Here is an 18,333-nt window from a genome sequence, read left to right as displayed (position 1 = left end):
CTCTTTTAATTACTATCTAAATTTACAGAGTCATATCTATTGTGCTAATTAATCCCAAAGAACTTTATTCATTGTCATTTATTTCAAAAACTAAACCCTTTGTACACTATACTATATATCTTAGCATGACTAAATCTAGGAGATTAATGTTCGAGTATGAACATTATCTCTAAGATTTTCCTAATTATTATCCAATGTTCTCTTTTAATTGCTATCTAAACTTGCACACTCATATTTATTGTGCTAATTAATCTTTAAGAACTTTCCTCATTATCTTTTATTTCAAAAACTAAACCCTTAAGTAGCTTTTAGTCCATACTCATTGAATGCAGGTTAGAGGAATCCTTTCTTTTATATGCACTCCTTACCAAAGTTTATAAAAGACATGAAATATTCTTTAAATTCTTAAAATTTAACTCAAAAAACATCCAATATTGGTTTCCAGGTTTCTAGTTAAGGATGGCAATGGACCCACCCCCGCGGGGGCTAATGGGGCAGGGGCGGGGGGAATTTTTTCTCCCTGCTTAGAAAGGGGGCGGGGCTTAGAAAGGGGACGGGGGGGGGGAAGTGTACCCCCGCCCCGCCACCCGCTTTAAAAAAATAAATATATAATATATATATGTATATAATTATATATATAATATATAATTTAATTAGTTACAAACTTATGATAATGATATTATTAGTTATATGTATTATATAACGTATATTAGTATATGTAATATAATTGATATTATCAATTATACTAATAATTATATATGTGTACTAATACAAATTATTAATTGTTATACTAAATTTACTAATACATTTATATTAAATCTCTAATTACACTTAATACAATAGCATTTTTTCCTTAAAAAAATGCACAAGTATAATAATGAATTAGTAATTGTATTTGTGTCAAAAGTGAAAACTTGACTACTTTAATTGTATTTATTTCATCATGTTGGATTGTATTCAAATAACTTTTGTTTGATTGCTTTTATAAGTTTCAATTGTGAAATTACAATGAATAATAATTTGGTGATGTGTTGATATTTTAGTACTTGATTATTTGTTAAAATTTAACTATAATAAAATTATATAATAAATTTTTATTAGTCCCGTAAGGGCACCCGCAGGAGAAGCGGGGCGAGGCAGGAACATGGGAATTTGTAGGCTCCCCCGTCCCCCGCCCCGTTGCCATCCCCATCTCTAGTGTAGATGGGCAACAGAAACCTAGCAAGACTACAAGAGCTGTGTAACACAACAGCTTTTTCTGAAAGGGCTTACATTTGGGTCAAGAAATGCAGGCCCTGCATTTGCTTCGACGCAAGCCTTATAATTAGTTGCCAGCAGTAATATTGACCATCTGCGGGAACTTTCATTCATCTTGACAGGCGAAAGTCAGATACCAATGGTCCAAAACTGTACTTGTAACAATGGTTGGAGGACTAGTACAAAAGTCATGTGTAATTGAAGTACTAGGCCCATAGCTGAATGCATGTCGAATGTTAATGAAGTTGTTGAGTTATGCAACTTCCGTGGGGAGGATTTTGGACGGTAAGACGGAGGGATTGTAAATGAGAGATATTGGATTCAGAATTTTTTATTTATAAAAATAAAAAATAAAAACTTTCATCTAGAATTTTAGTTCCAAGATAAATTTAGTTACTAATTAAATAAGTCAATTGCTTATTTTAACGATTGAGAGTAATTCTAAATTTTTTTGTTTTTGATTAGTTCAAATTGTCTTTGATTTTTTGTTAATACAGTTGAGATTTTGTAGTCAACAATATCATCTTTTTGATGCATGTTCTACTGTGATTGGTGATCCGTTAATGAAGAAAGAAAACAGTTTTAGACTTTAGTCTCCTCAATGAATGTCTCGTTTTTATGAGTTTTTTTCTTGACTAATAAAAGGACACAAAAAAAAAAAAAGAGTACCTTTAATATAGACTTATTTCAACCCGAATCAAAGGGAAGGTAAGATAGAGGCACTTAAACTCATACTTGGATCTCATCCCATGCTCATGTAGGAATTCAAGTATCTTTTTAATTGGCCTAAACTAAACTTTAATCACTCCCAAGTGTAAAGTCATTTGTATCTTCAATCAGCCTTTGAAACAACCTTGGATTAGATTCCAAGCTCAAAATTCCAGCGTACATATTACTCCACGTACAAGTTGAAGTTACCTTCAATTTTAGCAAACCGTGTTAGAACCGCATCCACAACAGTGTTCCATGCATGTAACCTCTAAAACTTTTACCTACTATGCATTTAGAATTTTATTTTCTGATCTAAGCATCTGTTCTTTACATCTAAGTATCTAGTATTGAATTTTATTTCCATCTATGTATGATTGATGTAGTTTCTGCCATTAGTGTAGATTTATTGAAACGAAGATGTTTCATGAAAAAAAATAATTTTATTTGCAAAAAGTTGAGTTAACAAGAAAAAAAGAAATTTCAAAAAAAAAAGAAAAAGAAATTTCACCATCAAATTAGTTAATGGGTCTATCTAACGAGTACCCAATAGACATTCGTTAAGATGGGATTCAGGAGTTCATATTTCGAATAAGTAATGTTAATTAGAGAAAATATATAAATATAAGATAGGATAATAATTGTTAATGTATGAATTCATATGATAACGAGGGAAATCTAATTTATAGAGAAGTTTATATTGCAAAATCCAATTATAAACTTGAGATCTTTATAAAAAATAAAAAAAAAATCTCAAAGACTAGCAAGTGCCTCTTTTCATTTTCATTTAGATACCTAAAATTAAAACAAAAGAGGGTGATGCGGCGAATCACCATGTCCGCCATGGCTACTAGGTGGCTAGGGCAACTTTTCTTTCCGAGGACCCTTTCTTTGCCCAAGTCTGTGAAGAAGGAAAAATCCCATCAACTTTTATAATGAAAACAAAATAACTACCTCATAATGTTGTTGAAAAGGATTACTCATAGCTCCTGTCTTTGTGGGCACATTTCAAATTATTCGACCTTATTCTTGGTCCATGTATAGGCTAGAGAGTGGTGGCAAAAGAGTTTGCAAAATATTGTGTGGATATAATACGCTGGTCCTTGTTTAGATCAAGGACGACTTGAAATATTGCACTGAATTTTTTTTGGCATTACATATGCATTTCCATGGTTAGATGTATCATGCTTAAACCCCATTCGTTATTTGCTTTGCTTGGCTCTGTTTGAGCACTAATCAGAACAAAAGTATCGTCAAATCAGAAGGAAAAACACACTTGCTAATTATTGAGATTGAAGTACGTTGAGACGTAATTATCACAAATTTATAGCAACTTGCTAATTTTTTTTTTCCTTGGTACAATCTACGAAGGTTACTCAAGTAACCCTACTTTATATACCTTTAAAATTTTGTATCTTTTGTGTACCTGTTATAGTTAGAATTATGAATGCATGGACCAGCAGCAGACAGCACATCTTCCTAGCTCTTGTAGCTTACCTCGAAACAAAAATGGTTAAAATTAGCATTAATCTCCCCAAGAAAGGAAAAATAGGGACCAAATTACAAAAGAAGGACAAGGACTAGAAGTAGTAATCTCTTGATCCTATCGACCAGCTATCAGGGCAAAACTTCAATCTCGATCATATTGTGCACTTATAGTAATTCTAATGTAAGGCTTAGAATATATTCGCTGCGAAAATATTAGGGACCAATCTGAAAAGGACCCTTAAGCTAGGGGGAGAAAACTAGAACTTGCTTGATTGTTTGGATCACCTCAGTTGCACTTTTTCCTTTTAGAATATGCCACTAAATGAAATTGAAACGAATAGATCATAATTTTTTTCCAGTTAAGAATATTGGTTAGGGGTTGAAATGACAAGTAACTATAAGATATGGGGCTAGAAGTGGAAATTGGAAGGCATGGAACATATAATTAATGGTCCTTTGAACCTTTCTATGCCGTATGTCTTCCACTTTTCATGTACATCATTTCATGTTGTACTGCACAGTCTGCACCGGAAGAGAAGCCCTTCCCAGTACATTGTTAACTGCCACGAAGGGAGACCACCTCAAACGTTAAATCCTCAACCCTCGTGCACGGAAATCATTAGTTGTCCTCCTAGTTAATTGGATTTGATATCCTCTGGAATCTCCCATGTGCCTTAGTCCTTGAAGAATTTCCCATCAACTGAAACAGTAACTTGCTTTCATCTGCATCACATGTCACTGATCAGAGGGTTTGGTAAGAAAAATTGTAATACTACTATTACGCATAATGCATAGGTAAAATTAGAGAGTGGCACACAATTTTCGCATATGAATCACTTTTGTCCCTATATAAGGTCATATCTGGGTAACTTGATGGATATGTCTTAACATTTTGCTGAAAACTTAAAGACACTTGGTAAAGCGTCCTTGTCACTAGAAAGAGAAAAAAGGAAAAACCTAGGCCCTCGGACAATTTTGAAGACACTAATTTGATAAAAGTGAAACTAATCTTAGAAAGTGTCTAAATATGGGAGGTACATTAAATATGAGTGTCTGCATTCATGTGGTAAATTAAGTGTAATTTAGGTGTATTAGTAACACTTTTGATGCATTTATAACTTGCATCGTTAGAATTCAAGTGAATTTAAGATCAAGGGTATGAATTTAACATTTATACCTCCGTCTATACAAGGTCAAGAAGATCAATGAGATGCAATTAAGCGGTAATATATGCTCTAATGGATAACTTGGACTAGCCTCAATATTGCGGTCTTTCACAAATTGATTCTCCTGTGCTTCCAACCAATGTGTTAAATTCGGACCGGATAGCGACTCGGTTAAATTATTGGATTAGGGGTCAATTGGTTAGATCGGTAGGACCGTTCTCAAAAATCCGCTGACTTCAGCATGATGTTATAATTATTTTATATTTTTACAAGTTTCAAAAATATTGAAATTAAGTTCTTGGTTATATTTGGCCAATCATGAAAAATGTTCCAAAAATATTAGATTTGCAATCAAATGTACACCTACTAATTATATCTAAGAATGTAAATTCATGGATAAAATATGTCCATTCTCCAAAATTACTTGAAAAACTAAATTAAAACAAATTAATGCAAGTTGAAATTGGTGATGCTAAATTAATGAGATTATAGGAATGAAAACATCTTGATTTAGAGATCATTTAGGAAAGCGAGTGATTTTGATATTTACACTAAATGGGTGACATTTTCTTATTCCTAATAATAAATGTAAATCAAATTATGTTTGGGGAAATAAAGAAAAAAAAATTTTGAGAACCAAGTCAATTAGTCGAATCCGGTCATTGGTTTAGCTAGTTCTTTATGATTTTAATTGATTTTTTACCAAAGCGATTTTATACTACAAACCAGTTTAAAAAGGAAGTCATTCATGATCGGACCGGTCAAATTGGCCGATCTGGTCTGAGTCTAATAACACTACTGCTTCCAACACGAGTGCCTGGCCTGATAAGCAAGAGTAAAAGTTAAAAAAAGACCACATAGCAGAACTCGTAGGAGGTATCTAGACCATACCTAGCCAACTCCATTCTAGATAGAAGAGTCGAGTTCTGAGTCTATTCTGCAGCTTGTATCTCTACCGGCAGTCGATACATGAATGTAGCGAATAGATATTGCAAAACACTTTTAAATACAAAAACTGATAAGTACTCGTGCTTGATACAAACAAGAATAAGCTAGCAAAGGATCTTGACCACACAAATTGAATTTCGGTTTACAGTTTGTATTGGAAAAATTGAACTTGAGATCTTGCCAATGGGGTATGAATTATTGAGCTGGTAAGTGGGGTCAAAACTAGCATTTTTGGATTTTGGTGGGTAGAAGAGGGGACCTTCTTGACAGAATAATCAAATGAAAGGGAAATTTAGAATCCTATACGAAACAACATACAATCAGCCTCACCAACAATTATTGCTAGTTTGAGGCCCCCATTCTGTAGCACGCATTTCATTGTCCATCGTCACCAACAATAAAGACATCCATGTCTTTTTTTAGAAGTACTAACAGATGAGTCACCTAGACGCAGCTCCTGTTTGCAAATTGTTTCCTCTATGGTCCCAAGATCCATATGACATAAAAGACCCACCATTTTCTTGGATAAATTTTTTGCCCCGTCAAATTTCTTCCATGTAAAATGGTGACTTGACATCAAATGAGCTTTGCATAACTGGAATATTAAGAAGGACTAAACTCAAACTGTACCAATGTTAAGTTATGAAAGTAGTTGATCTCCACGATTACGGGTTCTAAAATAGAGCTTGACGTTTATCCCGTTCCATCCTAGCTTCTTCCTTTTGAATTCCTCCCCTACAAATATAAATACAAGGGGGAAAACTACAAAAAAAAAGAAGCACGTTTAGATTAAATATTTCAATTGATTGAATTGATTGTGGTTCGACCGTAATTACAACGGTTTCTTTTACATTAAAGACATAAATCTCATTAATCTTTTGCTGAAATTTTACCTACCTGCTAATTTGTCAGTTTTACTTTGTTTTTCTGATGTATAGTTGTAATACTCAGCTGTATTATATATATATATAGATGGATTAGCATTTTTTTTTGGCTCTTCCCCTGATGGATTTGTAGTCTGAGTACTCAAGTACAGGCATGGAATAATAAAAAAAATATTAATAATTTGCCTTTAAAATTAAAAATGATATCTTCATAAATTGCTTATCCGGGGGTGTGACTAATTATTGACTTGGTAGGTACATTCTGAACAGGGACTAATTAATAGAAATTCTGGATCTTGGTCATTATTATTGCTTAGCTTCTTACAGTTTGGCAATTAACCTAAGCTGAAGGTTGCAGGTGAATGAACATGTATTTAATTAAGAAAAAAGCTTTGAAAACGATATTCAGCATATGATGTAGACAATCTCGAGGAATATCTCAATTCATAGGCTAATCCCTGCAGCATCTGACTAGATAATTGCAAAAATGAAAATACAAAAGCCAAAATGTTCCTGTGCATTGATATATATATGTCTGTTAAAGTGTCAGACAAATTATTGAATAAAATCTAATATATGTGTGGGTGAGAAATTATTTCAATTCCATGGTTTCCACTCTCCACAGTATTTTCTATTCTTCATTTTGGACTGAATGCACCGTCTAAATTTAGAGTTAGATGCCATAGAGGACAGACCGTTTAACAGTTGAAGATGGAAAAAGGTGAAAACGTTTTCATTCATTCAATCTGGTTTGTCAATTCCTCGAGAAGAATTTTGGTTGCCTTTTTGCACTTCTTTTTTTTTTTTTTTTCTAAGTAACTCTTTTCTGCATTTCTTTTTTTTTTTTTTTGAAATACAACCCTTTTTCCTTTTTATTTACTTAAAATTGCTTGGCGTAGGTGGGAACTAGGAGATACTTCTCTGTATGCATCCGTTTTTGAAATTTTTTATAAAACATGTTTTCAAAAAACACATCTTAACAAAAAGAATTTCACTTCGAATCCAATCACAATAAACTGGATATAGTACCTACCCTATGCAACACTGGGTATATTTTCTTCTTCTTCTCTTTTTTTTTCCCTTTTTCTCTTTAAATAACGTGGTTTCAGAAATTTGACAAATTAAGAGCTATTTATTTCTGTTGCCTTGTTTGTTTCGTCTTATGAGAGAACATGGAAAGACTGATCTTAAACCCCCTTTTTTTTCCTCATTTGGTTTGCCTTGACAACAACATGTTTATCCTTGAAAGTATACTGTTGAGCAGAATTTTCCGTTGGTCTCAATATCCGGTTCTGTATAGAGGCCGACAGCTACAATTTTACGTTGGTCTATTTGGATATCTATTTCTCGGAAGAGGGACAAGAACGGTTACAGTAAGCAACCGTTCCTGAAAGTTCATAGTTAAGATTTGACAAACAAAAAAGTAAAGTCCAAATTTCATCTTGTATTTGTTTTTTACATCATGTGTGGGATCCAAAAAATTTTGTTCTATAGTTGTTGGGTTTGAATTTTATCCTACCAATCCTTTATTTTATTAGGTTTGGGTTTTGTCTCACCAACCGTTTATTTTGTTGGATTTAGATTGGTGGAATAAAACCCAAATCAAACAATAGTTACACGTTGTTGAAAGTGAGTTACATCGTGTGCAGATAAACTTACGCAACGTGAATTTTGTACAAAACCGCTCCAATCAGTTTTCTAGATAACTGTTCGGCCCCTTGTCCATATTTTTCATAGTTGAATACTTAACCTGTACTTTTATCCAATGCGTCTTAATTGTGCTTGCTATCAATAATTAAGGTGAAAATGTGAAAATAGAGAATGAGCATGAGATAAATAAGTCACTTGTGGGCTATTTCCTTGCAGATTTGTGCTAAATTTCAAACTTGGCAATTCCGCCAAGATCTCTCCATTCAATTTTTAGTTTAATTTTTTTTCATTTTTTCCTCTCTGTTGTCTAAATATTCAGGAGCCAAGACCTTCTGATTATTTGGGAAGTAAGAAGCCCTTTGACATCTCTTCATTGGCAAATAATTCTCCATCTGAAAACATAGAGATTAGGGATTGGTTTTTGAATAGGAAAAGGAGCAGATCAGACTTTTTAGGGTGGAAACTGAAGTTCCCGAAACAAGTCCATTAATTGATTAGTCAAGTGTAAAAGAGTTTTTTTTTTTTTTATATATAAAAAGAAGCATAATTAAGCAACAGAAAAAATGTTAAAATACTCAATTTGTATGTTCTCTTAGTAACAATCACAATTGAGTAGGAAGAGTGGAAGAGACTAGCATTAGTGTTTTTTCTTTTTTGTTTGACAACGAAAAGCCGTCTTAGGTTTTTGCTCAACAAGGAAAGCTTAAGGTCTTCTTGTTCTTGTGCATTTCTCAAAAATTTCACTTATCTTCTTCTGATATTTGACCTTTCGTTCAAGTTGAACCGTTTGGTAACCATAGAAAGGTATAATCTATAGCTAAGTAATTTTTTTTTGTGGCCCTAAACAGAGATTACGTGCAATACTTATAAAGAGCAACATAGTAAAATTGAAATTCAAAATCACAATAAATCTCCAAAAATTCAAAGTGAAGCTTGCCAAAGGAGATAGAGGGTTGAACAAAGGGTCGGTTTTACTAGATGGGAAATGTTTCTCTTAAAAAAGAAAACAATAATTTTAGAGCCCAACATATGTTGTTTGCTTGTATGGAGGGTAAGAACATCAAAATGGTTTGATGTTTAAGGGTTGTGTGATGCAAATGGGTTGAGTTTCTTGGTGGTTGCAGAAGCAATCTGTCCTGCAACAGCATGAGATAATCATAGCTTGAGAGATAATTTGAATTCAGTACTTTGAGTCTATTGTCAAAAACCAATTCACATCAAACATAAGTCAAATTCAATGCAAATTGCCTAGAGCAATCACAAATCACACTAAGACAAGGCTAGTTTAATCACACCAAGGTTCAATTAAACTAGATGATGCATGGTTAAAAGTTGAGAAAATTTTGAACATATAATAAGACGTTTTGATAGACAGTAAAAACGTACGTCAGTGTCTGCATGTATTATTTTAATTATGTTCAATCTTGAATTATTAGAATGGCAATTGCTGAGGCTTGGATTTGCCCAGCCACAATCTGATGTATTTATTGAAAAAGAAAAAAGAAAAAGATCATGCCCGTGTTCTTGCAATAGTAAGCCATGGAATATAACCATAGGAGACAAGAACGGTTGACTTGAGTCCATAGGAAAATGCCAAGGAATTAGTACACAAGACCTTTGAACTTTTTCTATAAGCTTATCTTATCTCGGGTGGTGAAGAGCACCTTTGATCGAGCTTCAGTAACATATTCCACTGTGTAAGATCATGCAATGCAGAAAGAAGCAAGCATACACGGATGGCATGGTTTGAGCCATAAATTTGATGAAGCATTGAAATGTTTCACCTGTAATCGAGAGATTACGGATTTGAGTCATCAAGCAGAGTGAGCGGAAGACTACTATTAATACAAAGAAACAAAAGGTTTAGAGGCTGTAGACCATTCTTTTTGCACATAGAAGATGAATTTTCCTAATCTATTTAATCGATACTAGTCTGTTTGTAAACCAGGATAGTCAATTTTCAACGTTATGAGATGCAAACAGATAAGATTGAAGTCAAGCCTTTTTTTTCAAAACAAGCTGCGGAAGAAGCTGACTTAGAATTAGGACAGGAAATGATTTAGTGCGATTATGTTCTGGCACCGGAGCTATGGTCTAAAAGGACCACTTTTCAAGTAAAACCCATAAATACTTTGCCAGCAAAAATTACAATTTATAGCCGTTAATGATCTTCATTTACCCAAACACTGTAAAATATATGGCACAAGCTAATGAATTATGACCATTAAAGATTGCTAATGTGCATAATCTTTTATTCAGGTTTACTTTTTAATGATCAGTAAAGCATAAACTAAGTAGTCTTGTCAATGGTTAATATTCGTTTACTTTTCGTGTTTTTTTTTTAAAGTAATATTGAATGTTTCATCATTGAACTTACACATTCCTTTTTTATTTTAGCTACACATTCCAAATTTCAAGGAAATTCATTAATCTATAGATCTGTGGTTTTATATTATGTCTAGATTTTTTCTCAGTTAATACAGTTGAGTTTCGCATTTTCTTAATTAGTACGTTCTTGGAGATCATGCATTGAGCTAATTAATGCATACTTAAATCCCATTCCAATTTTCTACTTTGATACGCCACTTGACTTTTCATTCTTTCGCTAAAACACAGCTCTTTCTTCCCCCACACCCCCCTTTTCTCGGGCACAGAATCTGGAGCTAGGCTGCCATTATTTAGAATCAATCATATATTGGTACATTTAAATTAAATTGAATAAGTTTCACTTTTTTTTTTATTAATCAGTAACATTTATATACTAGTACTCCTACTCTAATTTATTCTAAAGGAGCGTCCCACTAAGCCGCGAAAGTTAGAGGGAGATAATTAAACTCACCACTATTAAATTAAAGGGGTATAACATTGCGCATCCTTTGAATTTAAAGGTAACTGCAAGGATTTAAACCCTTGACCCGTCTGGAGCTAGACTGCAATGTTTTATATAGCCTAATAAGAGTCAACCAAATTCTGGATATTTGGTAAATAAAATTGAATAAGCCTCACGTTCAAGATGCAACAGGGAAGAAGTAGGCAGGAAACAGAGAATTAATGGAAGTAGTGCAATTATAGGTGAAGGAAAGGACTGCATCTCCACAGGTACATGTACCGCAGCTTACATGTTCAGTTGATCTGACAAACTAAGTCAAGTTCATAAAACCATTTTTGTAACACTAGAGATACAGTCCAAATATTACAGAAAATTGAACTAAATCATATCGAATGGCTAAACAACGGCTTGACTAGTTGACCATGACTCAAGCCTGTACAAGTTTTGGGTCGATAAAATGACCTGTCTAATGGTCAAGATCATCACGCTACACGTCTACTTGTACGTTGTCATGTCATGTACAAACTTCTACTTGCATAGACGCCTCCAACTTGAAAAGTGATAATGCAAGATGGAAAAAGTCTTTTAATTAATATGTTGAATTTGTAAATTTTAGTTGTTGCTTAAATTTTTTTGAAGAAAACTTTCTTACTTTCCAACAATAATTGCATAATATGAGCAGAGGAATATGATAGCCTGTCAATGTAATACAAAACATTTTCCAAATGCATAGTTTTAATTACGATTTGAAACCTTTTTCTTGTTAGTTTTGCAACCATTTTAAAGTATTTTCTTTATTGTTGTTCTAACACAAAGTTCTTCTCTACTATGGATAATTAAGAAGCCTTTAAGTCTCTCTTCTAATGGATGTTGTTTCCTCCTAATACAATTTTTCTCTCTTCTCGTTCTTAATTAGACTTTTCTTCTTTTAACGAGAGTTTTTCCTCTTCTAGAGTTTCAAGATTTTCTAGTGTTCTCTCTTAGCATTTTCTCGTGCAAGTTATAACATGTCCCTCTTAGCAAATTTTGTTCTTTCTTCTCCATTCTTTTATAACTTGTCGAATCTCTTTTGCTTGAACTAACCCAATCTCGCTTAGCAATATCTTATATTATTTGCATATGTCAAATTTAAACTCTTCTTTTTTTGGGTCCAGAGATTTATATTAGACATGGCAGTCGAAAGCATGCAAAGATTATCGGGGCTATAAAGATCAAAAAATTGTCAGGACTCAGTTTCTTGCGCAAAATGTGTTTGGATTGGAGATTATTTGAAATAATTACTATGACAATTTTTGCAATGTGATGCATATGAATTATAAAAAATGATTGGAAAATTAAAAAAAAATGTGTTAGAAATTATGTTTGTATCTTGTTCTTTGGGTGCTGGATGGTAAAAGTTACATCCGGGTGATGGTGATTAAGCTCTCTATGAGCAATTAAATACTCATTTTTAATTTTAAAAAAGTAGAATAAAAAAAAAAGGAAATCTGTGCACCTCTTTGTACATTAATCAACCACTTGCTCGAAAAACTAGCCAAAAAGTGGTAAACATTTAATGGGTCTTGGCGCTTTCCTTAGGTTGTTGTCATTAAATATACTTCATATGGATATGTGAAACTGGAAATGTATCTATATGTTATCTTAACTCATGAAAAGGAAACAAAAATAATGGTGTAATCTTTTTCAATCCAACAAAATGATTAAATACGTCATTATTAAATTCCTTGAAGCCTATGATATCAACTTGGACCTTTCTCTCACCCCTAAAGTCTGTAGACAAATTAATTTAAAACAGCTCGCGGGGCACTTCAATAGATTTTTTGAAACTTCAAAAAAAGGACATCCACAAAACACATAAACTTTGCGCAATATATATTATATACATATACATATATTACCAAATATAAAACAATCCAAAACAAACGCATAAATACAAATCTGAGAACCCTCCATACAAGTTGTGGTGGAGATCTGAGCTTTACACACTCCCACTTACACTGCCAAATACAACAAAACTTAGACCACCCCATTTGCACTGGTTGTCCCTCCTTCCTCCGCCGGGAAAAGACTTGCCGGAAAATCAAGAACTCACCTTATACTAGTATTCACCCCTTCAGCGGTGGTGGTTGCATGAAATATCGAAAAACTTTAGAATTGCACCACCTAGTGCATATACTTAGAGATTAACCTACATAAGAGGGAGCCTTTTTTTTTTTTTTTTTTAGCAAAGAGCTTGATTATAGTGTTTGGAATGCTTGCTGTGTCTCCTTTGAGGACTACCAAAGATGAAAGACAGGACGAAATGGAGAGTTTTGAGAATGGAGGAGACGACTTTTCGGACTTTTCATGCGGGAATTTGCTTGATAGTATTGATTTCGATGACCTATTTGTTGGTATCAATGATGAAGATGTATTACCAGATTTGGAGATGGACCCTGAGATGCTTGCTGAATTTTCACTCAGTGGCGGTGAGGAATCAGAGATTACAACCACATCAACATCCAATGAGAAAATGGAGGAAAATTCAGCAAAAGAAGAGGTGGATAAGGCTAATTATTCAGGCCCGGATGCTAGCTCGGGGTCTACCTTGACTCAGACTGACGATATGGTCATGAGTAAAAGAGATGAATCTGTAGCCGCGAACCCTTCTGCCAAAGAAGCTGATAAAGCAAGAAAATCATCTACACAGTCAAAAGCTAATCCCCAAGGGAAGAGGAAAGTTAAGGTAATTAAGATAATTAGGTTTTAAGCTAATCTTAGTTTCTAGGGTTTAGTCTGCAAGCTTGTTTTATATGCACTACTATTATAACTAAAACTTATATACTAAATTTTTTTAACATATTTATATAATAGGCTAATGGCTACTCAGTTAGTTGTTCACAAACTTACTGAGAAGCAAACTTCACGAGAATCTTGATAGGGTTTTAAAGCTTCATATGAAAGCGATTGTCTGAACATGTTTTCTTGCGCGCTTGTGTGTGAGAGAAAGAGAACATTTTTTGAATATTTATTTTTAGTTAGTACTTAGTTGTAATATGTATTTAAAGATGGGAAATGATTTCTTGAGCTGTGTGAAGGTGGACTGGACGCCAGAGCTGCACAGGCGGTTTGTACAAGCAGTGGAGCAGCTGGGTGTGGACAAGGCAGTCCCTTCAAGAATTCTTGAGATTATGGGAATTGATTGTCTCACTCGGCACAATATAGCCAGCCATCTTCAAGTATGCAATTTTTTTCTTCATTTTCCTCTCTTTTTCTTTCCTTTTCTTCTATCTAGTTCTCCTAAGTTCCACAGATTTGTTTGGAATCAGCCTTTGTTTTCTTTTTTTAGCCTGAAGTAAAATTATTTCTTGTCCTTAGGTTCAGCTTATCTTGTTCCTTTTCACTTCTTTTCTTGTCCCCAAAACAATAATAAACTTCATCCTCTCAACTAGATACATACAGGTGCAAGGCTGTTGTTTGCTCTCATATATCCTCCTATTTTCCAAACCCTTGTTTAAATCAAGGTCACCATGCAGTATGAGTATTTTTCTTTTCCTTTTTATTCCTCCTTATGTGCAAGAAAAAGATTGGAAGAACAATCTAAAAACAGTTCAAACTTTTCTTAAGTTGCATAAAATTGCAGTAGGATGGTAGAAAAATTGCAGTAGTACTAGTCCATATATATGGTTTTTGTCATTCACTTTAATGTATGCACATTACATGCATTCAGAGTCTTCAGTCTGAGACAGAAGACAGATCGAAAGCTTGACATTTCAACTTTTGTTTCTTTTCCTTAGCCTTTTGTCTCTTACTCTATGGAGCATACTGAGTTTCGAACCAAGCCAATAGCACTTTAAAAGAAAGTTATTTTTCCTCTTCCTTCAAGGCCCGGCATTTTCTTTCTCCGTTACAATCACCAAGTCGGTAAATTCTTAACTTAGAAAAGAAAATTCCGCCATGAAGTTGGTACAATTTTTGTTGCGCTCATTTTGGAGACTTTTCCCTGAAATTTATTCTTAGTGATTCTGTCAAGAATAATTCAAGCACTAAACCTTATCTTTCTTCCTCATGTTTGTACATATATAATTAACTGAACATTTGGACCAAAAAGAATCATTTTTTATGGCTTGAACTTGATACTCAAGTTTGATACAAGTGCAAACGTTTGATACCAAAGTTTGATATATGTGCAGAAGTACAGATCCCACAGGAAGCATCTGCTAGCTCGAGAAGCTGAGGCAGCAAACTGGAGCCAAAGACGGCAAATGTATGGCGGCGCCGCCGCGCCCGCTGCTGCAGGAGGAAAGAGAGAAATGAACCATTGGATTGCCCCTACTATGGGATTTCCTCCCATGGCACCTATGCCTCATTTTAGACCCTTACATGTCTGGGGTCATCCATCCGTCGACCAATCTCTAATGCCCGTTTGGCCTAAACATTTGGGACCATCACCTCCACCTCCACCAGCTACTTGGGCACCTGCCGCGCCGGCCCACCCTCCAACACCACCGCCAGACCCTTCCTTTTGGCATTCACACCATGCTCGTGTAAGAAAATCCCTTCTCATTTTGATGTTTTATTTTCTTCAGAAAAAAATAATTCTATTGAAATTGTGAACTATTAAGGATAAATTACCTTTTATACTCGTGTAGTTTGGTGCTTTATCACAAAATCCCCTTATGATTTAAAAATATAAACATAATCCCCCCCGGATTTAAAAATCTATACACAAAACTCTCATGTTTTGAATTAAAGTGTCACTATTAGTTTTTCATTAACATTAACTGTCAATATTTGTTTTTCTCTTTTCTTTCTCTTTTCCTTTTTCCTTTGGGAAGAGAAGAGGTGATTTAAAAACAACTAAAATTTGACCTAATAGATCTTAATTAAATTTCATTTTTCCTTATATTAAAAAAGAAGAGAGGGAAATAAAAAAATAGATAAATAAGAAATGGAAATACCATTAAAGATTTAGTTTAAAAACCTATAATGACATTTGCAATCATAAAGACTTTGGTATTTTCCATTTCTTATTATCTTTTTTTATTTTCCTTTCTTCTATTTTGTATTTGAAAAAAAAAGAAGCAATCAAAGGGTAAATTTCTCAATTTATTAATTTAACTTTGACTTTTTAATATTGATCGTTAATTTTAATGAAAAAAAACTAATGGTGATATTTTAACCCAAATTCTGAGGGGACTATGTATAAATTTTTAAACCATAGAGAGTTATGTAATAATGAAGCACCAAATCAGGAGGGTAAAAGGTAATTTTCTCAATTATTAAATATGTGACTTTTCTTTGATATGCAGGTTCCAAACTCTCTAACTCCAGCCACACCTTGCTTTCCACCACATCTTGCACTAACAGTAAGCGGGGAATTTTCGCTCTTTTTGTAGCTGTAAATACACCAAATTAATTAGTTGGGTAAATTTATTGATTGAATTTTAAATTTAAAGGCGCATGCAACATAAGTTGGACTACCCTAGTGCACGAGCCTTGATTGAACTAGTAATAGGCCATAGTAGTGTCTTTTAGGCAGAATTCTGATTTCTGAAGAATATCCCATCTGAAAAAAGAAAAATCCCAATCATTTCCAACTGTGGTGACAAATACTTTTCAGTCCTAAAGAACTTTATAGTACTTACGTATTCACGTTTTCATGCAGAGATTTCCGACTCCACCTGTACCTGGCATCCCACCACCAGCACTGTACAAAGTAGACCCCGGCATTGCTGTCCCAACAGCCCCTGCTGGACAGCCCGTACCTCAACCTCCCATTGATTTTCACCCGGTAGGAATTCTCTTCTTTTCGCACTCATCTGTGGTAATAGTTACCCGTGTCTACTGGTTGTACCATATCTTGTCTAAGCTTACTGAAACTCTCACGAGGATCAGATGAAAGGCAGACAAGGAACAATTTGTTGTTTTACGTCATAATAAATTAGAAGACAACGTACATGGCCTAATTGATAAGATATTTCACCCGTTGCCGATAGGCTATAGGTTGAAATCATCGTGAGTCGGTGGGAAACCATGGTTGATTTTCTAGAAAAAAAAATTATAAATTAGAATTACTAAGAACCCTAGTTTTCACGGAGAAGTTGTTGAAATATCATCATTTTTTATGTATTTTTTATTTTTTTTATTTTATATATATCACATTGCTACGATGTATTTTTTTTTATTATACATAAACTCCCAAAAGCTTCAATTCAAATGAGCACTAAGATTTGTGATTTCAAGGGTCATTTGTACAATTAAGACTATGAGTTGTGATCAATAATCAACTCTTAATCTGTACAATGCATTCAAGAATGTGTACAAAACAGTTTGACCAATCAAATTCCAAATTCACTATCCAATCTGGACCGGAACCCCAGTCAATTAATCGGCATAAAGCTCAGATTTTTCAAGGACAGCTGGTTTTATTTCGTACGGTTGTCCGTGTATTTTGTTTGACCAACACACATAATTGTGATGATGTAAAGAAAATCCATGGATGAGAAATTTCGTACTAAAATACAGCATTTCATCTGGCTATTGCTTGCAGCAACTAACCTTGGATTATCTTTGACATTTTCGATCCTTGGTTTTATGTGAAAAATGAAGTCCAAGGAGAGCATAGATGCAGCTATAGGAGACGTTTTATCGAAGCCGTGGCAGCCGCTTCCACTTGGGCTGAAACCACCGTCTGTTGACAGTGTGCTGGTGGAGCTGCATCGCCAAGGAATATCAAGAATACCGCCGACGGCTTGTGTTTAAAAGGATCCCCAAAAATTCGACGACATTTCCTGCTATTATAATTAGATCAGAATATCTAATAAGCAAAAGTTTCTCGCCTTTTTTTTTTCTTTCAAAAAATGTTTTTGCATTGTCTTGCTTATGCAAGATCAATGTTTAACACTGGACAGTGACAACTAGTTTCTGTAATGGTCTTAATGTGAACTAATATCAAGAGCTTTTGTGTCCGTCTTCAGGGCTTAACTACAATTTCTTCTTTATTTCTTCCTCTCTTTTTTTTTCCCCTTTTTCGTCTGCAGTTCTTGCTTCATATATCAAAATCAAGATGTCTTGATTTATGTTGTAGTTTATATATTCAGATTTTCCACGAGACAGACTACTTTTAAGAGGATTTCTTTTTCTCCTTTGCACCTAAATTTCAATTTTAACAGCTTAAATATTAGTGCATGCATCTAGTGTCTTTTCTCGTCACTTTTCCACTTAACTAACATTTTCATATTTAATTTGCACTCTAAAGTAAAATTTCTGAAGTGTGAACAAGTAGAAATAATATTACTACAATCAATTTGCATTTCTTTAACAAAATTAGTCACGTCTGATCATTGCATGTCAAGGACGTTGAATAAGGAATATGGGATAATTGCAGAAACCTCCCTTGAGGCTTCTAGTAGTTGCACTC

At 34.1% G+C, this 18,333-nt stretch overlaps 1 protein-coding gene across 1 annotated transcript; it reads left to right on the top strand.

The window, feature by feature from the left end:
• The first annotated feature begins 12,848 nt into the window (after positions 1-12,848).
• LOC113770470 (transcription activator GLK1-like) lies at positions 12,849-17,903 on the top strand. Its single transcript, XM_027314936.1, has 6 exons — positions 12,849-13,656; positions 14,009-14,149; positions 15,104-15,457; positions 16,223-16,279; positions 16,579-16,704; positions 17,523-17,903. The coding sequence occupies exons 1-6, from the start codon at positions 13,183-13,185 to the stop codon at positions 17,673-17,675; spliced, it is 1,305 nt and encodes a 434-aa protein (XP_027170737.1). The 5' UTR covers positions 12,849-13,182; the 3' UTR covers positions 17,676-17,903.
• The last annotated feature ends 430 nt before the right edge of the window (positions 17,904-18,333 follow it).

This window comes from Coffea eugenioides, chromosome 5 (assembly GCF_003713205.1).
Source record: "Coffea eugenioides isolate CCC68of chromosome 5, Ceug_1.0, whole genome shotgun sequence".
In the NCBI taxonomy this organism is placed as follows: Eukaryota; Viridiplantae; Streptophyta; class Magnoliopsida; order Gentianales; family Rubiaceae; genus Coffea; species Coffea eugenioides.
The sequence above is the reverse complement of the archived record's forward strand: the minus strand, read 5'-3'. Positions and strand labels throughout refer to the sequence as shown.

Coding starts and splice junctions, on each gene's coding strand:
- LOC113770470 (XM_027314936.1), top strand. CDS start 13,183: ATGCTTGCTGTGTCTCCTTTGAGGACTACCAAAGATGAAAGACAGGAC. Junction 14,150..15,103: donor ATATAGCCAGCCATCTTCAA/GTATGCAATTTT, acceptor ATATATGTGCAG/AAGTACAGATCCCACAGGAA. Junction 15,458..16,222: donor GGCATTCACACCATGCTCGT/GTAAGAAAATCC, acceptor TTTGATATGCAG/GTTCCAAACTCTCTAACTCC.